Source organism: Cygnus atratus, chromosome 15, assembly GCF_013377495.2.
Source record: "Cygnus atratus isolate AKBS03 ecotype Queensland, Australia chromosome 15, CAtr_DNAZoo_HiC_assembly, whole genome shotgun sequence".
Classification (NCBI taxonomy): Eukaryota; Metazoa; Chordata; class Aves; order Anseriformes; family Anatidae; genus Cygnus; species Cygnus atratus.
Window position 1 is genome coordinate 11,799,160 of NC_066376.1, and position 25,603 is coordinate 11,824,762.

At 43.3% G+C, this 25,603-nt stretch overlaps 1 protein-coding gene across 9 annotated transcripts in view; it reads right to left on the reverse strand.

The window, feature by feature from the left end:
- Positions 1–25,603, reverse strand: part of CREBBP (CREB binding protein) — a 94,764-nt gene that overhangs the window by 49,450 nt on the left and 19,711 nt on the right. For all 9 annotated transcript variants that reach the window (XM_035549088.2, XM_035549087.2, XM_035549084.2 and 6 more), the window contains 2 exons: positions 9,373–9,549; positions 507–756 (listed from right to left, as the gene is read on the reverse strand). In XM_035549088.2, coding sequence (XP_035404981.1) covers positions 507–756; positions 9,373–9,549 — 427 coding nt within the window. The remainder of the gene's footprint in view (positions 1–506; positions 757–9,372; positions 9,550–25,603) is intronic.

Consider the following 25,603-nt stretch of genomic DNA (forward strand, 5'->3'; position numbering starts at 1 on the left):
CTAACTCATTTTAAATAAACTCTTTTCATTTTTAAGAGCCATTCTATTCTCTCCACTACAAGCAATGATGTATATGTAATTAAACACAACTAACTGCAATTAAACATTTTTGGGACTCACCGACAACGCCATAGTAAGTACAGAAAATAGTACTAAAATTTAAGAAATTCTACATGACTGAGTTACAGGCAAACCAAGGTGGATATTAGATCCTCTTTATACAAAGGAGATAAAAGAGTCTCTCGAGGCTACTGTTGGTAGTAGCCTATTTCTAACATGAAAATACTGCATTCTGTTTTCTACACAGAAAAATGCAAAGAGATCAGAAATGGGAACCAGGGTAAAGGTAGTGAAAAGGGAGCTGCTGTTTAATTAAAGAGCTAGCTATTCCACTCATTTGTGCTGAGTACAGTGGTCTTTTGGACAAAAGGGAAACACTGCTGACAAATACCCAAGAAGTGGCACACAGCTCATTTGCAAGAGTAGCTGCAGCGACATGCTCTCACCTTGACAGGCCTTCCCAGCTTGACAGTGTGTCATGTGGTTGAGGACATTCTTCATGGTTCGACAGTGTGGGAGAGCACAGGCTCGCACCTCCCCGTTTGCTTGCTCACGCCTCTGACATTTGTGAGCATGAAGCAGCAAAACCAATTGCTGCTGGATCAGTTTGCGCTTCTCCGGATCTGCTGTTGGTCCAGTTGCCATTGCCTGCGTTGGTACAATCCCCACTTGCTGTACTTGAGTTTGCATCTGGGACTAAGAAGAAAGTTAGTTTAGCATCACGCCTGCAAATCTAAATTTTGATCTTTATCTTGTACAGTAGTTCTGTCATCGCAAGACAATTCACCAAGCATTCCCATATTACAAGCTACAAGGATCATCATAGCACTCTGCAGCATTCTCAAGCATTTTGTATTCTAATCTCTGAACATCATATTAAGAGATTCCTCTGTTAAGACATTTACAACCAGTATTTTAATCAAAAAGTCAACCAGAATCTTCTGTTTATTATGCAGGGAAATACTTCAGGTAACAGGAAATACTTCAGGGCCATCTAGAGAACTCCTGACCAAAGCCTGCTTGCTGCATTTTAAAAAAATCAACCTTAAGTGACAGAATACACCATTAGTAGCCCACTCTATTTTTGACCTTTGAGAAAAGTTTTTCCACTAGGACTCCCCAGAAAATACCAAAACCGGCAAAACGGGGCACGTAACAGCAACAAAACTCATTTTCTTAGGTCAAAGCAAGGTTCCCTGACACATGTTCTCATTACTCCAGCAGCAAGCTTTGCCCTCAGCTTTGCCATGGCACACGAGGCTTTAAAGAGCTGGCATTTCTTCTGTAGAGCAATGCACACAAGTCGCATACAGAACACCATGCCTGGTGCTTGATGGAGGAGACGGGGACTGCCACTGATGATGATTATAGTTAAGTCTGAAACAAAAAGGAATCACTGCGTCTGTTTGTCTAGAGCTTGCAAGATGACAAGCATTAAAAGAAAAGAGGGCTATGAAAAAGCATCCAGTTATGCTCCTAGGGCATGCAGCTGTAATTTTTAAGTCTTCCATTTCTGCTGTGAACAAATCCGTGAGAGCAGACAGGTTTTGCTGAAACAATTCATAGGTCATGAATAGGAAACAATTAGTTTAGCCAATCTGCAGAAAAATAGAGAGACCATGCCAAAAAAAATCTTGCTGGTTGTGATGTTTTCATTCCAGTCAAAGAATCGTTGCCCTAGCCAAAATTCTACTTTTGTTACTACTCTACCAGTTAGCAGACGTGACTGCAGCTTAATCAGCACAGATACAACGCCCTGACCCAAAGGGGTTTCTTGAACATAGAAGGACAAGCAGTCTTGATCAAGCAGAGAATGTCTGCAAGTAGGCATAACCAAACAAAGAACTCAGCATATTGCCAAAGTTCTTGACGTTTATGGTAGTCACTATTTCAACCCTGTTAAACCCAAACCTGCAAACACAATGATCTTTCCACCACCTCACTTTTCAGACTTGGCTGCTTGAGAAAGCTGGTCTCTTCCCTCTTGTCTTTTAAGAGCGGTGGTCTGCAGGAGCAGTGTGAAAGGGGAGATGTGTCAGTGCACTGAGGTCACCCCCAGGCTGCCCAGCTCCTGTCATACACAGGAATCCTTCCACTGCAAAACAAGCAGGAGGCTTCGCATCGTCTCACGTGAATGACTAACAACTTTCTTGATGAAGCAGGAAATTCAGGTGCTTCTGCTCCCACAGTTACAGTAAGTGCTTCGATAGTCAGATATATGAGGAATAAAGACTGTTTTGTTTCTCTTGCTGGGCTCCACTACAAATCAAACACATCAGTGACTAGAAGTCTGACACAAACTTTGACAGATGAAGGCTTCATTAACCAGATTTCTAGAAACAGAGTAGTACAACCCTTCTATTGTGTGAAGCAATGATTAATGCCATTTAAACTTATGGAAGCTATACATTCATTCAGCAAGATAGCTTTGCCCTGCCCCTGCTCTAAGGAGCAGAAACTCATGGGCAGCGCAGGTGCACAAGCATCCTGCGTTCATGGACCTGGAAGGACGCAACGTTCCCTTGCAGCTTCACGGAGATGACCAGTAACCCTCCACGCTTTGATGTGCTTATATAAAGGCGTTCAACGTCATCTCTTAAGATAAAACGCTATCTACTACCTTTTCTTAGAAAAAAAGGCACCAATTACAGTAGTACTGGCAATGTCTCAACAGGTAAACAGCCTCATACAAAGTCAGTGTCTGTCAGTCACGCTTCCATATAGTTTACATCTTTAAAGTACACTTCCTCTTCCACAACTACTACTAACTCCCATTTTTTTCCCTTCTTCCTGATGTTAACAGAAAACTATCTTCTGGAATCACTGTATCAGGCTAAATCCTGCATTACAAAACGTCTTATTTCTTTAAGACAGGTTTCTAGTCAACAAGGGACCTGAGTGAGATTATTAAGGAGTGACTGCCACGGGGGATTACTATTCTGATACAGATGTTTGCTTTGTAGACCTTTCATTGCCCTAACCAGAAGGCAGGCTGCACCAGGTGATGGCTGGACCAAATGATCTTGAAGGTCTTTTCCAACCTCAATGATTCTGTATCTCAGTCTGCTGACGTTTAGGACTAAGAAAAGGAGGTTATTTACTATTAGCAACACAGGCTTTGGTACGTCATCCACACGTGCATTTACACTGTGGGCACATCCAGTCTCTCAACTATGACTTTACAAGCACCAGCTCTCACAGGCAGTATCCACAGAGAGCAAGGTGGCATCGCACCTCTGGCTCATGCATGAGCACACAAGGCAAAGCACACCCAAACCTCTTCGGTCCCCTTCACTCCCAGACAAGGGATGATCCTGAGGGTCCCTATCAGAGAGGGACAGTGGGCATAACGTGGATATACACACAGACTGTGAGTCCTGAAGGACACTTCTAACTAGGAATGTCTCTTCTACCTGAATTAAACATTTGCAGTGTGACCAACTCCAATCATACACCCTGCATGTTTACACGAAGACTGGAAGGAGCCCTTCCTGCAAGCAGCAATCACAGGAAGGCTCTAATAAGCACCGAACCAGCTCCGAATAACCCAGAAAGCACTCTTCTGTCACAAAGCTAGAACAGCTTTCTGATGGTATCAAAGACCAGCACGTTTCTCAGTGCAGTCACTTCACGAACCCAGGCATTCGCCAGTGACCACCAGAGCTTCATTTTGAAAGTAACACAGCCAGTTTACACTTCTTACATCTGAGGGTAAGAGAGCAAGAGAGCTTGCTTCTAAAGCCAGCAAATGCATCCATATTATGCAGTTGACTGTGCTGGGAATCAAGGCTGGATCAGTGTCTTTCTTAAGGATTCACTTTTGGAGTTTTATCTCCTTGTATTTATAAGCTTTTGGATTTAAAGGACCAGCAAATGGCAAGAAACACACAAAGGAATGCTTCAAAGCAACAAAAAAGGAACAAAACTGGATACAGCAATCTGCAGAGTCCTGCTCTTGCAGACAGGTATTGAAATGAACAAAGCATTAGGAGAGATTTATATAGGATTTACTGGGTGACAGAACAGACTGAGGAGTGATCAATATTAAAAACCCCAAATAGGAAGTCCGTGGATAATAGACAAATGAGAAGTTTGTAAGTGGAGGAAAGCTACACTGGAAGTGCTAGCTATGGGGTACTTCACCTCAGCTGGTGGCAGAGAGCAGAAGTGGCGCTGGATATTCCCACCACACACATGCACACGTGGGGGAAGGAGAGAGGAACACGAGCCAGGGTGCTGGGGAAAGAGCAGATCTTCCTCTTCAGCTGCCTTCATCATCCTGGCACCGTACCTACAGACGGCGCAAAAACGACGAGGTCCCACCATTCAAAGCAGCACGTGTTCCCAGGATGAACTCCTGCCCCAAGACTGAATAGAGACAGGGCTCTGCTCCCGGTACAGTAACACAGTTTCTCTGGCACCAGACGCTACCTGTCAGATTTGTTTCCTGGTCATTAGGACCTGTGCCTTTAGAAGACCCAGGCGCAGCAATGTGCTCAGGAGATTTTTGCAGCTCTTCGCTAGGCTGCGGCTCCACCTCAGATCCGGTGGGAAATCCCTGAGCAAAAGACGAGTGAGCATGCTGGAAAGAGCAGCTTTCAAGGAGCAGGGCCGGGCAGGCACGGGGAAAGGGAGCTCACCAGAGACTGCTGCTGGGAGCGATGGCAGCACGCACGGGGGTGACAGAGCCACAGACAGCCCTGCAGCAGGGGAGGAAGCTGCTCGTGTTTGCTGCAAGAGGGGAAAATCGCTGAGAGGTTACAAGAGGAAGCCTTCCGTGCTGCAAGTACACAACAGAGGAGAGACTTTTCAGAAAACCTTTTATTTCTAGTCCCTAGAATAAGAGTTGTCTATTTTAAGCAACCACAGTTCTACTCATGCTAATTATATCTGGCTTCAGAGTTGAAAACTTTCTTCCTCTCTTTAGGAGGCCGACAGCAAGACACCCCTACTACACCCTCATCCCCTACTCTTAGCTGAAGACCTTTGTTTTCCTATTCTGATCAAATTCATTACTAAAGAAATCCAAAGGACACAAAAAGGAGAAACAAGGAGGAACACACCTCAAAACTCAAGTAATGCAGAGATTTGAAAAAAATGCAACAGAAGATGAGCTGCTCCAGTTCTAAGTAGAGAGAACCAAAGAGAACTGATTTTGTCACCTTTCAAAAAGTAATATTCTCTCAACTCCATCTGCTGGTCAGAAGGGTAATTGTGAAACCAAGTTGGCGTCTGTAAGGCACAACCAGACGAACTTCATACACTGCACTCCTAACCCATCTCGAAATAAATACCAGATTTCCTGGTGATGTCCACGAAGAAACCATCCATCACCACCATCTGAATGCACTGCACCGCAGACACTGCAAGGCTTCAGCAAATTTGATGGGAAAGGCTGACGGGGCTCCCCTCACTGACAGCACATCCCGGAGCCACCGCACCCCAGAAGCAGGAGGCTGACGGCTCCTTTCCCCGCTGCGCTGAGCGCCAAGGTGCAAAGGGTGGCTCATTTCTACCATCCAAAAAGTCTGGGTGATCTCACTGCGGCCGAGTATGGCCAGTCCTGCATACAGCTTCACTCACACTGAATCTCACAAAGTGTTTCATCAAAACCTCCAAGGAATCAGAAACAACATCTTTTTTTTGGAAATGAGACATCTACTCAGGCCTTCAAGCTGCCCATGCTGTAAGAAGACTGACCGTGTTCTCCAGCGGCCATACAAAGCCAGAATTACAACTGCCTACTCTGAGACATTTCCGAAAGTTAGAACTTGCCACAAAACTACAGGTCACAAATGAGAGTTTTTCAACCTCTGCATCAGGAGCCATTCTAAAAAACAAATTTTTCTGGTCCCTTATGAAGTAGCACTGCATTTTTTTTTTTTTTTTTTTTTTTTTTTTTTAAATAGGCCATCAATCCACTACAGAAAGCCCAGGCAATCAGCCCGTAAGAAAAACTGACACAGTTCCAGGATCCCCGGATTCACTGTTTGGATCCACAATTAAAACAAAAAACAAGCAAAAAAAGCAATCCATCCTGCTGGCACTGAACATTAATACCTTAAAGCTGACCTTTTAATACCATAAGGTCTGTTACTTCTTTCCTAATTAAAGAGATTAAACCAAATGTGCTTCTCGGGGCCTCGCGTAAGGTCAGGCTTGGAATAAAGGCTAGAAGATGCTCTGAGCTGATGCTTCCGAGAACCACGGCACTTGGGGGGCTGGAGGGGTGGGGAGAGGGAGCTGTTCTTAGCAGAGCTGTAGCCTGAGTATGGGCAAGAAAATCCCCTCCCGCAACAGAGGTTTGTCCTGGCTGCCAGCACCAGAAGGCTGGTTCAAGTTTGGGATGTGGGTGCCACACAAACACCGCAATGATGCTCAGAACAATGTGGGTTAACATACATCCTCATCTTCCATTTTTACTTTTGCGGTGTACACACAAGCTTACAGAGAAAGGCAACAGATTGAAAAGGAGTATTTCAAAAATGCCTTTCTTTTCAGGACCAAGAGGTTTTAGGACATCAGCCTCACCACTTGTTCTTCCCTCTTCTCTTATTTACATATGCTTAGTGGCAATCAAAGTATTTGATTGATTTGTCTGCTGGAATCTGATTTCCTGCCTCAGGCAGGCCATATAAAACCAATCTTTTAATTCACATGGGTTTGTGTCTCACACAGACACATCCTGGGGGCTGTTTAAGATAAGGACCCCACAGAGGGCTGGTTAGCGAGATAATGTGGTTCCACTCATCTCACAAAAAAAACTGGTGGTCCTTTTAAGCAGCAGCTGGTCCTTCTCCTGTTGTGGTAGCTGCAGGCCGAACTGATCCTCCGCTGCCTCGCTCCAGAAGGACGCTAACGCAAGGCGTACGCCTGCCGCGGCCTCTTTCGGGAGGCATCATGGGCCCTTCCCCAGCAGGCCGTCACAAGGCCAGATGCGTTAAATCCAACCACTGCCTCCAGGACCCTGAAGCGTTACAGTAGTTTGGTGTGACACAGCAAACGACGAAGGGATTGCAGCAAGAAGGCCCAGGGCAATAGTTAAACACTTCACCTCTGTGCTAGGGAGGTGCCTCCACCACAACCAACTTCTCACAAGCGCCACTCGGGTCCTATTTTAGTTGTCCAACGTGAGACAGAGACATCGCTTCCATGAGCTACAAGCACACATCTGACACGAACACCCCCTTTATCCTTACATATGCCTTTACTCATGAAATGAAGAACGTTTCAGCAAGCCAGGGAACCTCCAGTCTGGAGTCAGCAGGTTCGTCCAGCCTCACCCCGTGCCTCAGCCTCCTGGTTAAAATGGGGAAACCATCTTCGCAGAGGCGCTGTGAAAGTTAACTCATCCAAGTATGTGCATGCTTCAGTGAAGACTGCCACAGAAAACACTTGCTGAGTGAAATATATTACTGCAAACAGCAAACAAGGCCCACAGCTACGCTCTGAGCAGCAAAACCAGAAGCGAATGTTGACTATGCGCCCTTTCAGAGGGCATCGCTCACACTGTACACTGAATAAAGCAGTGCCCCTGTGGATGAAATAGCATATGGCCACGTGTGTACTACTACAATAATTACACTGCCTTACGCAGCCAAGTAAAGGTTGAAATTTAACACATCTGACACTTCCTTTTAAATTCTTGGCTTTACAATAAAAATGTTTAGATGGAAACTTTAGTTTTTAAAGACGAAAGTTTTACCCCCACGAGGAACAAACTGACCACCGCAAGATCCATAATGTTGTGGCCTGATGGCAGGGCCGACTTTTTAGCTCTACAGTACGCATGTCTATCAGCCCAAACAGTTATTACTGGCTGGAGGGAGAAAAAGATATACTGGATATATGAAGGTTTTGACACCTGAGACACAAAGAAAGATGGTTTTGATTGTCCTCCCAAAAGACAACTCTCATTTTTGGCATTTTAAAGAAACTGCAATCGATAATACCAGACAAGTAAGTTTCCTGGATTTTGCCTTTTGGACAAGGAGGGAGAGAGGAAACAAGGTTTCTTTCTTTCTTTTTTTTTTTTTTTTTTTTGTGTCCCATGGCTACTGCCTTTTTTATTTCACCTATCTGCCACTACATCCTGTACTGATAAGCGAGTACATTCAGAGTTACGCTTCCCAAAAGCAGACATTTAAATGAGAATAAAATCAGGCTTCAGCATCATCCAATCACTAAGATAAATACAGTACTTTGGGCAGATTTTCAGCTTCTCTGCAGAATCGTGAGATAATTCATTTGCTTTACACCTGAACCAAACTTAAAATATTTTAAAAATAAAATTAGAAGAGTCATGCAGCAATTTGTCTTCTACAAACATTCTGCACGAGCATAAGTGGTATTCTGAACACGGTCTCCATTCTAGTTGCCAGCTCCTTTCCATAATTGCTAGCAGTAAATTACAGATGATGTTAGACACAGATTTCACGGTGCAACTAAAGGAAAATTAGGAAGTGCTCCCATAAAAATCAGGAAAAAAGAGGAAGTTTATCACATCCCATTCCTTCTCCTAAATAGCGTTATTAGCTATAGGCAGGTAGCAAACTCACTGATAGAAGAACAAGCATAGCTTGTGCCAAAAACTAGCTGGTTTTCAAGTTAAATTAAAAAATAAGCAATTTGCATCTTATGGAAGGTTTTACAAGTTTCTATAGTAACTGCTATCATGTATAAGAATATAAAATGCAACAAGCTGGAGTTCCCATAGAAACGACACAAGCGGTTTGATTAATACACAGACATACTGAGACAAATGGGAATATTTCATTTCGTTTTATAAAGAAAACTAGTAAACAGAATACTATAAACTTAGGCAAGATATCCTAATAAGAATATCCTCATAAGCTTGCGAGCTGCAAGTTATGCACAATATCAACTGAAAAGCATGTGGTGTGCTTACTATATTAGATTCAAAGGATATGAAAGGCACTATTTAGCTTTCATGGAAGTTTATGGTGTATCCAACACAAATTCTAATTGATTTAGGCATTTAAACTTACAAGCAGCACTTGCAAAGAAAACATCTTCATCTGGTTTGGAACTAAATGTCCCAAACAAAATGAAAGGATGTAATGCAATCTTATAACAAAACATATTGCTTGCTTTGGAAGTTAAATTCCTGTATAAAAACGCACACAAACTTCCCACATGCTCCACAGAGCAGTAGTGAAGAACTCTGGGGCATCTCTGACATTTAAATAGTCATGCAGAAGTCCAGTAATGCTGCAAAAGCCATTCAACCCAAGAATTCAGAATGCACGATCAATATACAATCACCCAAGGAAACAGTAAGATACAACTCACCATATTGGGCACACTGGTGACCGGAGTACTCTTGATGTCAGCAGGGAAGGCCGACAAACTATTTGCCATGCCTGGCTTGGTTGGTAACTGAGGATTCACTCCTGTAGCTCCCATCTGCTGCCCTCCAGTTTGACTGAAAGGTTGCCCAAAGGGACTAGTGTTACCTGTCATTCCCATCTGGAAAAGAATGAATGAAATTATAACTTTATGGAGTCTAAAGGGACACTAAAAACAACAACAAAACAAAAAAAACCATGTAAAATATCCATCTTTGCATCCACAGAGCCCAAATTCCTGTTTAAGTTGTTCCATATTAGATTCTCAATTTCACAACTTCAACCAAATCATAAAAAATGTTAATATTAGGCTTTACGCAGCTCCCGTGTGTATCCGAAGTCTTGCAATTTAACAGCACTGTGCAAATGCAAAGTAGAACATACAATTATCCTTCCTAATCTGCATCAAGAAAAAAATTACTTTTTCCAATTCCGTAAAAATTTCTGAAAACCACACAAGCCTCAAATGCACTTTGCGCATTCTGTGCACAAAGTGTGACTTTGTGCACAGACCAGATGGGAAGGAAAGGGAAACAGAGGGCAAATGCTTATCTGCTTGTTTTGGTACTTAAGGAAAAATGTCTGAACAAAATGACATCCATCTAAAGCCAACATCCATGACAAATTACACCCCCAAACTCCTTAAGAATAGAGAGCAGAAATACAATCCCTGCTGAATTAGCAAGAACACCGTCCATCCCAAAGAGCCATTCTGCCTGAAGAACAGCCTCACAAGAGAAGTGGTGAAATCTCTATTAGTTGAGCCAGTTAATATTACACTGGACAGAAGGCCCCGAAAAGACACATTAACGGGAATTTACTTCTGTCAAAGAGGATGGCTAAGACTATGAAACCCCCATCCCTCAAACGAAGGCAACACAGAAAAGTGGAATGGATAATCATGTTTGTGCTCTTTTCCCCCACACTGGGCGGAATTCTAGATGACTTTATCACCCGTCAGAATATAAACTGAAGCACTGAGCAAGCTTTTGTGTGAAATATTAAATCCTATTTTCCCCTCCCTTTGACCTCTGCAGCGCTCCCTTGCACAACACCCCAGCCGCCCACCGCCCCGCTGGTTTCGCTGCCATTCCCAGCAGGAATTCGCGGGGGGACTGTTCCCAGGCACGCGGCAGCTTTTTCCCTGCTGAAGGAGCGGGGTAGGAGCTGTCTGCCACGCCGGGGCAGAGTCCAGCACACACCGCCAAGCTCGGCCGTGCACTTTGCCCCGCGTCTCAGAGCGCTGGCCCGGCAGCTCCCGACTCCCTTCAGCTGCAGAGACACCGCCACCAGATCCAGGCACGTTTCCACCACACAAAATGTTTTATCCTTACAGAAGGATCTGGTCCTACACCCACTCATTTTAAAAGAGCTGTTACTTTGCAGTGTAAGAGTTTATCATTTATTTGCTGCGCTCCAGAGCAGAGCTGAGTAATACCAATAGCCTACATGACCAAAAAACCCCAATTGCTTAACAAGATCAAAAGCTTAGAAGAGTGGTATCAGGTACTGTTACACCACGCAGATTTCAAGAATTTCTACTTTCTGGACTTCTGCGTTTGTTTTGTAGGAGTTCCTAAGGAAAGCACCCTGCTGGCTTCCCAGGCGAGCCCTCGGATGCCGGCCAGCTGCCAGGCCTGCTTCCCCAGGCTGCCCTAACAGCTCGCCCCGGGACCAGACTCGGGGTTTCGAGCACAGGCCAAGTCCTACATTTTCCGTTGTTTCATGAGAGGCCTAGAAATGTCTGCAGTGTGTTCTCACAAGGTGTGCTGTAATCCCAAAGTCTGGAAGAGAGGCATGGACTGGACGGAAAACGGCAGTATAAATGCAAGTACCTTAAAACACCTTTAAGAAGAGGATTTTTTCTTTTTCAGGAGCTGTTTTTACTGAAATGCTCCTACTGCCAAAAAGATACAACGTCCTGAGAACTGCAACACTGGATCAGCTTCCATCTGAAACGTTCAAGACCCTGGATGGTGCATTTCCATATAGGAAAGACTTTGCAATATCTAGCTCAACTCTTACACTGAAAATACTACAAAGCACGACATATACAAACACACAAAAAAAGAGGTACAGCCAGGAATAAAATGCTGCACAGAAAGCATTCTTAAAGCACTGTTTCCAAAAGATGCCAACATTCTGAATTCAGTACATACAAAAAGCCCGTACAGTATTTTCCACTTTCTATACAAATGGTTTTCCTTTCAGTACTTGCAAACTAGACGTAAGTCAAAACGGCCTGAAGTATAACCCAAACTTTAGATCCACACAACCTGAAGCAATCCGTGCTGGTAACACACCACCATACGGTCAAAGACACTTAAACTTATTTATTTATTCATTACAACATGGACTTAGGCAGGCTTTCTCTGAAGAATAGCAAAGTATTTAATAAACTTACCCACTTCTCCTAATCCACTATTTCAATGTATGAGAAAGGATCATGCAATATCCAGAGCTATTCCTGCACACCGTGACAGTCTACCAGATTCCTTTTAAAGGGTGAAGAAAGTTTCTGAAACTATGCGTGTGACCGAGCAAGTAGCTGACGACCTCAAACCTCTCCGAGGCCAGGAGCAGGAACAAGAGCAGGCTGGGCTGGCTGCTCCTCGCCTGCATCCCCAAACACAAACCTCATCTGCCTGCAGCACTCGGCCCTCCCGTTCTTCTGTGAGCGTGCTTGCAGGTTTGCTTGCTTTGCGCTGATCAATGCATTGCCCACACTGGCAAGCACTGCTCTGCTAGAGCTTCCTACGAGCCCTACAGCCACCACGCAGCGGCGAGCCCCCATGGGGTAACAAGCCTGCTCCCACCGCTCCCCTGCCCTGCTGGGCCCCGCCAGCCTGCGGGCAGCTGCGCACATTCTGCAGGGATCCAAACACCTGAATCTGCAGAGAGGGAAGAGCTTGCTCTGGTTTTGTTTGGTTGTTTGCTTTTCAAGGGAAAGGGAACGTTAAGCAAGTTTCACACCAAATTTCAGTTCTTGCTCCGAAAGAAAGGAAAAGGTATTATTCACCTGATTACATTATCATGACATTAACAAATTTTTAAAGGGATTTAAAAAAACTTTTAAAAAATATTTCAGTTAAAAAAAAAGTTAAGTTAAAAGTTAAAAAATTTTTTAAAAAAGTTAAAAAAAAACTTTTACAAATATTTCAGTCTCAAAAGATGTAACAAAACAGTCATTTTAAGCTTGCCACAACCCTAAACCTCTCAGACTATGCCAAAAGCTCCAAGAAACAGCAATCTGACCAGGCACCACCACATCCTTGCCTCATCGTTTTTTAATATTTACTTTTCAATAGGTCTTGTTATGAAACATTTCAGAACTCAGCACAACAGCAACAAAACAACCTTTCAAGTCATCCGAAGTGAGTGCTTCATATGATGAGAATAATAATTCCCTTTCTAGGTGATCATTAAGTGACAGACACCTGATCAAAATTTTAAGAAATTGCTGTTCTCTGAACTCGAGCTAGAAGCCGACTAGCTTCCAACTGAGAACTTGCATTTCTTTACATCCGCTCTCTGCCACAAGGAAGGGAACCCATGGCTACAGTTACGCCAGACCACAACTTTTTTTAATAAAAAAAAAAAGCGCTTACTTTGATAACATTCTAAAACATTACACGTCCTTTAAACTTAGCTTCGTTTTTGTAAATTACTGCCACTGAACAAAAATGCCAAAGACTTCTAAAAAAAACAACTTCCATCAACTAGAAAAAACAACTAGAAAAAAATATATCTCAAGAAGTAGAAAGACTTCTCTCTCTTATGTGGCAACCCACAAAGTAAAGACGGAGACAAAGATCAGGAGGGAGCACACACAAGACAAGTTTACTAAAACTCACAGATGCTTGTAGTCCCAGCAGCTGTAATTTTTGTTTTAAATCTGTTTTGCCTCAGAGCAGTTAAGCTTATCAGCAGGACTAGGATTCCCGAGACTAGCAGTGCACAACCAGTACAACAGGTGCTCTAACAAACCCACACCTATTGACAAGTCCTCAGCTCTGGCTAGGAAGACCAAGGAGTTTTGGTGCTCAACAGCATCGGCACGCAGAGCTCCGGCAGTGTGGCGCAGGTCAGGACAGCAACAAGGGGAGGTGGGAGGAGAGACAGGATCACATCCTCTGCGTGCCCCGCCAAAAATGTGCCCAAACACATAAGGCATCAGCTGGCATTTCCTAGTTAGTTATAAGAACGTTTGGATCAGGTGACCTTCCATAAGAAGTTGATCTGAACCAGCACCGGTTGAAATCTCCAAGGCAACTGGCAAACGCAACCGTATGCTTGGGCACGGTAAAGATTTTACAGCACTTATTCATTCCGCAAACTGAAACCAGCGGCTCCAAAGCGAACGAGAGTCAGAACGCCCCGGCGCTGCAGCTCCCCCTCGGGCCCCCAGGTTCTTTCCTGTGAGAAATGAGGGGGCAGGCAGACACTCAGAAAACCTTCCTTTTTGTGTCCCCGCGCCCCTCCTCCGGGGATCCCAGCCCAACCTCCAGCAGCTCCTGTTGTCTACTCCTCTTCCTGCATTCTTTCAGCTCGCACTTGTCGCTCGGTTCTCCGAGGCCACGACTGCAGCAGCTCGTGACGAAGCAGAGCAAGCAGGGCTTTCTGGCCAGCTACACGCCTTCTGCTCGCCGTTCCTGCAACTGCACTGGGGCAGATTCGGAGCACACCAGCACAACCCACGAGTCAGGGTTAGAAGTGCCTGAAGGAGCAGCGAGCACAAAAAAGGTTGTCTTAAGTCACTTCTGCTCTAAGCCAGTTCTTCTCAGAAACAGGTCAAATGCTACTCTCCTTTAAGGTAGATGATGAATTTCATTTGATAATTCTGCCATCCCAGTAAGACAAGCAGATTCTCTTTCCCCTTTTTTCATCACTATGGCAACTCTCTAAGATACTGGAATCTATTGCTGAAATGGATAGGAAGATAAGAGCATTTCACTCTCCTCTCACAAGCCAAGAAATTTACAAACTTCCAAGCTGAAAAAATTAAAAACCTGTGTTTAGCTGACTTGGACAAGATGAGACATCTCACACTGCAATGCTTTGGGCAGCAGGTGTAGGAGGTACTTCCCTTTGTTTTGCTTTCCAGTTATTTTCAGGGCAGAACAGCAATTTAATTTCCTCCAGTTCCTGGAGTTTCACAGATATTATACATCGAGTCTGCGACCAAATCTATGTACTTCATTCAGTGGTGTAACTCAGAGCCGACGCGACAGAAATGTGTGTTCAGGAATCTAATTCAAAGGTAAGTCAGGACCAGACTGCATCTTAATACCACACCGTATCTCCTTCTTTTAAAGCTTACTTTCTTCCTCCCTTCTGTACCACTGCTGACACACCACAGCGTTTCTTCCTCTAACCTGCATCAAGGAGCTACTCCCTTTGTACACTAAGTGTCTGGGCCATTAATAAACCCTGTCCTTTTCTCCTACTCGAAGTTTTTATTAGCTATCCCTTCACCTCTGCCACTACAGCCAGTTCTCTTTCAAGCAGTTACTTCATTACCACTTATTCCTCTGAGGCTCCCAAGACATGCAACCAATACAACATGCTGCAAAAATCATTCACTGCTCACTATTCAAAATCCACTTTTTAAATTTAAACTTCCCCTCCAATAATGCTGTCATAAATCACAGATGTGTGTGTGTGTGTGTGTATATATATATATATATGTACATTTCTGCTCCTTGCTATCCTTTTTCCTTTGGGAAACTATGCTCTCCTCTGTCACCCTTAACCCATCTTTCACACCAGGGCTTCCAGACTTAATAAAAGGTCTGGCAGGACAGACTGAAGCTGCTATTAGTTTTCTTGCGAGAGAGAAAGCTGTCCTCATTTGCAGGCACAAAAACATGCCAAGGAGCAGCACCTACCTCTGACAATGCTCCTGCTTTTCTATCCTGCAACACCACTGCCTATGTAAAGTTAAAAAAAAAAAGTTAAAGCTGTGCTTTTTTTTTTTCTTCCTTTTTTGAATTAGTTGGTCCTACCAGATCAGTTCAAAAAGCCTCCAAGTGAAACGTTGATTTTCAATATGTTTTGAATGACTGACTCTTCTGCACAAAAATGGAAAAAGGTTTTTCTGGCCTCATATTTAAAAACAAACAAGCAGAACCAAATAAATTAGGACCAGCCTGACATTAGAAAAAAAATATTGAAAGGTTGATAGGAGAATCAAAGCAATATGGGTTCAGGTGAAAATACACTTGGCTGAAGTAATCTGATTATGATTAAATCCTGTGAATTAAAAATAAAAGTTATCATTAGTATTCAATTCTGTATCTACATGATTTATATCTCGAAAACAGTCCTAGAAAGAAAGGAAGTAAGCTAGACAAGCTTGGCCGGACTGTCTTTGAAACCGTAAATCTGCAAAGTGATTGAACAACAGATCTGAGCTCTTACTATGACAACAGGAGGTCTGAAAAGATGACTGGGTGAGCGGAAAGCGACATCTTCATGCTTCTGGCTCGATGTGAATGTTACTGTAATGATGACAATCATGCTGCATTAGTTCTTCACGACTGATATGTGAAAATGACAGGATTCAGAAAGGCCTCGAACTATTCAAAGGACTAATAGGCCCAGTGACAATATGTAGTCTAATTGCAGCCTAATAGCCTAATTTACTTAGCTTATTATTTGAATTTATTAATTTGTTTAGCTTATTATGGCAAGCACTGAAATGATCCTAAAGTACCACTTTTGGGAACAGAAAGGTGACAACACAAAAATCTGCTATCTAGCAAAAACTTCTTAATAGGTTAAGATCTGAAGTTTTCCAGCTTAAACCAAAAATAAGAAAAAATGTAAGTGCCCAAATGCCACTGAAATTAAGTTTATATTTACCTTTTCTCTAAATAGAGTGTACTTCTACTTCTAAACAGGAATTAATTCACAAAAGCCACATGGCCTATGAGGTTGACCTTGCGTCGCTCATTTTTATACGCTTAGCCCTTTATAAAATGGAACCTACTGATAGCGAATGAGAAGTTCTCTTCTGCTTGGCTAGAGACAACACAAAAAGGCGAGAACAACTTAGCTCAGGAAGCAACAATGATGCAATAGATGGACCACGCTGCCAAGCCCACCAACTGGCCTCAGAGAAGAGCACCAAAGCCCAGGAAAGCAGAGGTGCGGACCAGAAGCCAAAACCCACAGCCAGCCCCTGCACCACCCTCTGCCCTGCAGAGCCCTGTTAGAGCGCGGCTCCAGCCGATGGCTCTGCTCAGGACAGGGCAGCAGCGACGGGGGGTCCTCAGGCTGACGGGGACTGCAGGGGCGCTCCTCCCTTCCCCAGATCAATTCTTCTCTGACCACTTTGGAATTCACCAGCTAATTTGACCCATTTTTGTGAAGGCCTCACAGATAATTAAGTTCCTAAGACTGCTGAGCAGATAGACGGACAGGTAAATGATGACTCTCCGATGAACATCGCCGTGAAGCAGAGGCACAAAGGACTCTGCCATTTCCCATTGTGCTTGGCCGCAGACAGGCAGCGTCTCCAGGGCTCTGAATGAGCCCCCATTATTGCCGGTTTTGTCCTGTCAGCACATCGGAAAGATTATCTGAGGACGCAGCAGGGAGCTGGAAGCAGGACAGGAGGCGTTCACAAGACCCGCGGGGCGGAGGACCACAAAGCGCGGCAGTGTAGGGACGCGGCTCTTAGGCCGGGCTGCTTGGCGGTGGAGAGACAGCGAGGGGAGAGCCTCTAACTGCTCCTGTTCCTCCTCATCTCACCAAACAGGAAGACAAAGACAGTGTTTCAGTGAGCTACCGCCATCCTTATATTATTCTGGATCTAGTCTATGATAGAAAAGCTAAAATCGATGTCAACTCTAAGCCCCAGATTAATCATTTGAATTACCAGCTCTGAGAACAGAACCTGCACGTCGGAATTAAGGAAAGACGAGAGACCAGTGGCATCCCAGATGTGATCTGGTTTGAACAGAACGGCAGGGTTGAACAGCCGCACACATGAGAGCTTGGCTGTTCAGCAGCAAGATCTGCGCTGCTGAGACCTCCGCCGCTCACCACTGCTCTCTTCTACATCTCCCTCTGCGAGGATGTTCCCCTTGCTTATCACTGCAAGAACCCGCTGATGAATAACAGGCCGAATGCTGAACAGATAACCATTTCCACCTTTCAAAAGCTACCTGTGAACTATGATTCAGTTTTCTGAATGTCTGAACTACAACTTTAAGGTTATGCCGTTATCGAGAGCCTTAGGTTGACTGAGCACCAGCGCACTACGCATGAACATCCTGAAGAAAATAATCCAACCCTTCCAGAGCCATTGCTACTCAACATCTTCTGTGCTTCATGTAAAATCCCCCATTATCTTACCAGTATGTAAGGGACATTATTTTTTCCTTTTTTTTTTTTTTTTTTTTTAAAAAAAAGAAACAACTGGCATGGAATGGAAATTCTGCACTTCCCATTGTGACCCACAGATCCAAGACTTGTCCTTTGGGTTTGGCATGCACAGAATCATCTCATATAGAGAAACGGTCTACTGCTCATGCCTCCAAGCTACTGCTACCATCAGTCAGTAGGGGACAGGGATGATCCAGAACTTCTGCTCTTGCTGCCACCAAGCCACGCAGCCCCATGCACCCTCCACTCCCTTCTGTGGGCCTCACCAAAGCAGACACTTAACACTGTTACTGGACTGAGCCTTCAAACCCTTTGTCATCGAATTACTAAATCTACTCCAAATCTGCGCTTTCAACATGCAAGTTGGTTACAAAGCTCAGCATTTTGTCCCCCCTTCTCCCTCCCCACCCATGGATGTGTTTTTGCTACCACAGACTGTGTCACCTTGCTTTGTTTAAATCATTCAAATAAGTTAGAGTAAGCTTTCTAATACGTAAGCTTTCTTGTGATCTTCCTTATCCTTCTCTCAAGGCAAGGAAATGGAGCATTCAGGTGTCTCAAACGCTCACAAATCATCAACTACAGTTACACAAAGCACTGGGAATGCAGGAGCAGATCTGCTGTAATGGAGGAACATCAGGAAACCCGACTGATGGACACCAGCTGCTTCTGACACGGCCAGGAAGCACCAGCGAGGGAGGACGGAACGGTGCATTTCTGCCTTCTGGCCCCACGACCGGCTCCCAGGCGCGTTCAGCCCATGCACGTCCCAGAGCTTCGGGGAGCTGGCAGCAGCCTCCCAGCGCCGATCCCTCCTTGGCTGCTCGGCCTGCGCACCCAGGGCAAGGGCGGCCATCCACGCGCCGAGGACTTCGCACTTTGGACTCTTATCGCCCTCTGGTATGAAGCACAAATCTTTAACACGAAGCAAGGTCCACCTAGCTTATTAAGGCTCTCGGAGAAGTGTAAAAGATAGGTCCATTGGGAATTTATGTTCGATTGCAAAGTGGGAAAGACAGGCTTTCTTTACTACTTTGGCATCATCTTGTATCTGTTTACTGACAAAAAAAAGACGTAAGCCTCTGCTAATTGCTATTTCATCCTATAGTAATGTGTTCCAAAAGAAAAGTCACCATGGTGCTTGGAATGTAAATGCCAGAGGGACAGATGGAGAAGCAAGGAAAAGATTAATCATTTTATGGCAGAGGGCCAATGGCATTACCAAAAAAAAAGAAAATAATTCAATTTAAGTGCAAGAACACTGGCCATCCTATTATCTAAATTTAGGTGAGAGCTCCTCACCTAAACCAATCTGGCAACTTGACAAAAATACCACTTCGGAAATATTCACTTTTACAGTCAGTTAACAACAGGGCTGCCTAAAATGGAAAAAAAAAAAAAGTGTGTGTGTGCAACTTTTTAAGAATCAATTTTGGGAATTAAATCATGATCTGGTTTCTGGCTAGCAGTGTGCAGAGGAAGCCTACCTTGCACTGAAAATCTCTGCTCTCCTAGTCTTTACGCTAGCTGCTGTTACAAAAAAAGCCTATTGAAACAGGTCTATGAAGGTTCTAGAGCATCTTGCTCTTCAGTAGCAAAATAACTCAAAGAAAAATACTCAGGCCCAGGAATAATTGTAATTTACTTCACCCTCTATTACAGGATGAAAGATTTTGTGAAGCTAGAAATAAAATCTTAAAAATCCCATTAAGACGAAAGCCAGGTGTTTTATTACCACTTGTAATAACATTTGAAAACCTCTTCCAAGGTTTTTTCGGGAGGTCAAAGACAAACTTATGTATTCCAAGGCAACAAAAACCTCTTAAAAATATGTACAAATATTTCTGCATTGTTACTGAAATGCAAAGGTCAGAATTTTGTGGAAAATGCTCTTTACAAATGACTGTCTATGCAGTAAAAAATTCTTAATACATTTAACTAGAAATTATCCTGTCTCAGGAAAAAAAAAATCACATGCTTGCACTGTACACCTGCATAAGGAAAATATCTCCAAACTTCTTTTGGGGAAGGTCAGCTCAAGCCTGAGTGTTGATAAAATGGAATATACCACTGGAAGAATCAAAGCTTTGGTGTTACTGAGCATCACTGCTGTACATCTTACTTTGCAGAGAGAGTAACCTTTGCAAATAAAAAAGTCAAACTGATATATGTAGCCCTGAGTGATCAATGTATTCCAATTGCCTCAAGAGCTTTTATGATTGCCAAGCAGAGAAAGTGGCTTTCTTCAGAATAGTTTGCTTACTACATAAGGAACAGAAAGTTAACCAGACCCACATGGAAACCAGTAGCTAAAGAGGTTTCAAAGGTTTGTTGCATCAAGTCTTTTTTTTTTTTTTTTCCCTCTCAGAGAAACAGTTACTCAACACTTAAAATAGGATTTTGAAGGACTGAAATTCAACTAAGATACACCCACAGAAACACCTGAGAGAATATTCGCAGGCCAAAATCTTTCTGGGTTAACAACAGAAGAGACACCAGGTTTCCTGCAGCACATCCACAGTCACATCAAAGCAGAACACTGTGCCACAGAAGCTCAACCCAAACATCCCCTCCACTCCCTGCGGCTCCCATAGCGCAGCCTGCAGCACTAAGCAGAACGTGGCTTTCTAAATGTGCGATTCGAGCTTCACAAATTCAGTATTAGAAGGAATCAACTGTTTTGGTAAGAAAAGCAGTAGCAATATTTAAGATGGATTTTTTTTCATATTTATCACCAAGAAGCCGTCTGAAGATGCGTTATTGGGCATCTTGTGTGACAGGATATTCCATTATTCTTCCCCATATTATATGGGGAAGAGGCAGCAGCAGCTCTGCAGAGCAACAGCAATGGGAAAGGTGCCTCCAAAACACTGTGAAGAGGGGCATTCAGCTTCCTTTCCTTACAACAGTTTCAGTTTCCTTTCCTTACAGCACGTACGCTCCTTGGCAAACATGAATCCTAATGGATGAGTGGTTACTCTAAGGGAAAAATTGTGTTTCTACAACTAATAGATAATTATCGTATTTCAATCCACAACCAGAGGAAAAAGGAAATCAAAACAGGCAAGAAACAAGTTTACGCTATAAGTTACCATAAACACATAAAAAAAGTCAATATAGTTTACTCAAAACAACCACTTAGCACAAATATCATAGCGTGACATTAACAGTAACTCGAGAGAAACATAACTATAAATATTTTATACTGTTGAAATAATTTTTAAGTAAGTTTTAAGATCCAAACGCGTTTATTTTGAAACACCACACTGGCATTAAGAGCCACCCTGAAATCTCCAGCCTTTCTGTAGAAATACTCTTCCCTGAGGACTTATGTGAAGCTACCGAGGCTTCTCAATAGGTTTTAAAGGCAGGTAGGATCTGACGGCCACCTTTAGGACACATGTGTAAGCTAACGGCGAGAACCAACCCGTCCTGCGCACGCACGGCTCCCTGGCGTCACCCGTGGTGGCGTTTTCCAGCCGGAGCTGTGCAGCAACACGCCGAGGAAGCGATCCTGCCCGACCGAACAGCCGCAGCGCACAGCTTGCACACACAGCTCGGGAGTGAAATCCCGTGTGTCAGGCTCATCGTGGTCTGACCCCTCCACTTCCAGGGGACAAAGATCCTCCCATCTTAAAGAGGGTTATTTTATTTAGCCAAATTGCCAAGAGTATCAAAGGGCATTCGTTCTGGTTTGTTTGCTCGTAAAACCCATTTAGAAAAAGATCTGTTACAGACAGGTAATGTTATGCTGCAGCCGTTCTGAGAGAACAAAAACTTTCCCAAGCCAGCAGCGTTTCTTGGAGGCCAAGTAACCTATTTACACACTCCTCTAAAAGTCTTTTTCATGGATCTTTTTGGCAAGGACCTCTTATATTTAACATGCCTTATTTTCATTATGATACATGCTAAAACAAAGACCCTCATGAGTCCCTTTTATGGCGCAGCATGCTTCTTATTTGCTAAGCTAAAGCAGGTACATACACGTAACAAAGAAACAAAAAACAGGTGTTAAGCCTGTCACTTTGGGGCCTGAGCATCTACAGGACACAGAACAACTCACCTTTCCAGATGCTACTCACGGGTAGTCCCTGTAGTGTCAGAAGGCCAAAAAACAACCAAGAGAACACACCATCAGACATCTTTGTTCATCTAAATCTCAATTCCACGAACTATTTCTGGTCTTGAAGTCAAACCCATTACTTGGATTACATGGGAGCACTTACAAGGCAAACAACAAGCTTGGCATGCCACTTCCCTCCCCGGTCGCAGCAATTTCTCCAGTAATTATTCTCTGCTGCAGAGGCAAGAAGGGGAAGGGTGGGGAGGAGGAACAAGCATGTGCGATTCATGGCCCATGGACAAATCTACAGCAGGCAAACCGTCCACCAATGCCACACGCAAAAGAAATTATGCTTCCAAACACAAAACAACAGGTATTTCCTCAGAACATTAGCATTCACAAGGAGGAAGGAAAATGCTATTATATTTTGCCATTATTTGTACTCAGCCCTGCACAGTAACCAGCAATTGTGTCAGTAAAGAGCTGAGGATTTTAATTGAGAAATGGGAGAACGTGTGTATTCAAACACCTTTTTTAGTTTACAAGTTTACCTTAAAAAAAAAAGAAAGAAAAATAGCCTGCCCACTATGAAGTAGACTTGGGCATGCACTGTGTAGCCACTTGTACTGAATCCAACCCCTCCAGCTAAGTGAAGAGATTTCAAAATGCCAACGTCAAACTCTCAAAAGAAATGTCATCTTTTGTCCAGCAGTGGAAGCCGTACCGTCCGCACTTTGGGTGTTCTCTCACCCAAGGGGAAGCAGCAAGGAGAACCGCCTCCGTTTCTTGCTCCTGATCAGCTTCTTAGGCAGGGTGACCGAGCGCACCACGCCACGTGTAGTTTTCAAAGTTTCTTGCATTGCCTTTTTTCTAAGAAAACAGACCACCAGCATTTTGTTTTCAGACCCTAATATGGGCTGTTCTGACACGTTTCTGTATGGACTTCCAACTACATGATTCACAACGTCATCGCATCTCCCTGTCAAGCACAACGATGAAGTGTATTATTAACTATGGAAAAGGTTTTTAAAGCTCTTAAAAGATCCTGTCATTGGAAACGCTCCTGCCCAGTAGGATCTGTGTGTATGACTGGACCCTAGTAGGAATACTACAAAAAAGATATTCCCGTCTGAATTAAATAACCAGGCATTTTGTAACTTCCACATTTAACATCAACATTTAAACAGGCAGGTTTTCCTCTCTTAGGGAGAGATATTTTCACCTGTATATTAGAAAAAACAGATGATGAACAGCAGCAGGAAGAGATGTGAAAACAGTTTAAAAATGAGAAAGAAATCAATAACAAGGACTTGGAAGTTTATTTTATAAATAACATTTTAATTTAGCATTTTAATAAACTTTTTGAAACAACACAGCTTTTAATCTGTGGCTTCCGTAAGAACTGGTGGATCTCTTAATTTGACTTACAAAACCTTCTTTCATGTAAACTCCTAAGAAATAAACCCTATTCCAACAACAAGAATTGAAGGATTACAAGACACTAACCAGTATGAGTGAGAGTTGGTGACAAAATCCTTAATGGCTGTGTTACTGCACTAGAAGATAATGGCACAACTCTACTCTGAAAAGATACCGTATTGCACTTCTCTCAGCTGGACAATAAGCCAGAGCAGGTTTACCAATGCTGGGTTTTTAACTACCCGAGCTGGAAGCAGAAGGAGAGGAAACGAAGCTGTGGTTTTCCCCTGTGAAGGCTGACTGCTCTCTTTTGCAAGTTCTTTTGACTTGCAGCAAGCAGTCAGACTGAACGCAGGTACCTGCATAAACACATGCAGAGGACAGAAGCCAAGTGATTATCGCTTCAGAGATCTTCAATGACATTGCACAAGTGCAAATGAAATGTAACTTAGGTACTAGAAATAGGAAACAATTTCAGGTGCCAGGAGGAATAGCTGTGGTAGGAGAGCTTTTTAAGTCACCAAATCTCTTTGGTATATCAAAAGTCAAGTCATCTGTGAACTACCACATCACATGGTCATGTTTCAAAACAAAACTGTGTTACAGATATTTTAATTTTACTACGAGTCAGTGAGTTTTGCTGTTACATGTTTCTATGTATTTATATCCTACTTCTGTTTGTTATTATTATAAAAGCACTTGTCTCTTCTCAATAAAAATGCTGTTTTGGTGATAAAGTTGTTGACCAGGGAACCAAGGAAATGGTCGAGTCTGTAACTTGATGAAGAGTCCACAGAAACTGGGAAGCAGCATAAGGTGGAACATGATTTGGGCTGGCTACCTGAGCTTGCCAGAGGCATGGCCTGCTAAGAGGCAGGCAGCTTGGCAACCGACTCCGGACAACTTAGAGGATAAGCAGCAAATTATGCGCAAGTCACGTTAAAACAATTCAGGCAGATCCAGACAGATTGAGTCTCACCAAAGAAACAAACAGCACCAGCAGTTTGCTAAAACAAACAGAACTGCAACGAAACGAGAATATCCTCAGCTGACTTAATTCACAATCAGCAAGCGTATCTAAATCTGGTACTTAGCAGTATCAACTGGGTAACCTGTTTAAATAGCCTGCTTTATTTTTTTCCCCATCATAAGTTTTCCTTACTGCAGATTCCTCAAAACACAGACTCAACCACCATAACCACATATGCAGGAGAAGCCTTGTATCACAATTCTTGCTCTTTAGAGTCATTCACTATCTTGCTACATTTCCTGACAGCTACTATCCAACACCAAAATATCACTGAGCAAACAGTCATGGGGAGCAAAGCCATGAATCTGGTGTTCAAGGCACACACATACATGTACACTCAGCACTGAAACAGCAAGTAACAGAATCCAGTTCTTAGACAGCTCAACAACAGGAAGCGAGACGACTGGTTATTCTCTTGATAGACATAAACAAGGATTTTACTGTTTTCTGAACGTCACTTCTGGTAAGAATTCCTCCTCCTCTTTAATCTTAAACTTCTCCTACTGCCACTTGCACTGCCAAGTGGCTATTTTAACTGAAATAAAGTTAAAAACATGAACTATTCAAATTAATCATGCTAACATACAGTTAATAGACGAGATTACAGAGAAATCCAGCATATTAAGATCTATTTTTCACACAGCTGGTGAGATTTTGAACCCGTAAGATTTTGGTGTCAAATCTGTTACTGACACCAACTTCCAGGAAGAGGTGCGTGTGGGAGGGGTCAAGCACATTATACACAAGTAGGGAAACACACATCTCTTGTGCACACTTTGACCTCTGTATCTAAAAGCACTGCTACTAGATCACTTCCTGAAAAACTACACTGGAAGACCTGCCGACCAGGTCACCATTTGTCTCACTTCCTGCTTGCCATGCAGCTTCCAGCTTATATCAGCACAAATATTTTCCTTCAGAATTTTCACAATACATATAAAGAAGTTACCTAAAAGCTACAACCTTGAAAGGACATTTTACTGAAAACCACTAATGCTGGAATCCTCGTAACTAGGTATAAAAATAACCAACCATTTTCTCCTGATTGACGTGTTCATAACTTCAGACTAAGATCTGACCAAACAATTACTTCCATTTATTGCCCATATAGAGCCCAATAATGTTTGACTAAACTGCATCTTTCAGAAAGGAAACTAATCTCGAGGTAGGTTTAGTAGTCCTATAAAGACAAACACATTGAAAGCAACTCCCAGAGAAGCTTCAAGTTCAGATTTAAAGCAGTGGCTTCTGCAGATCAGGCACACGCAGCTT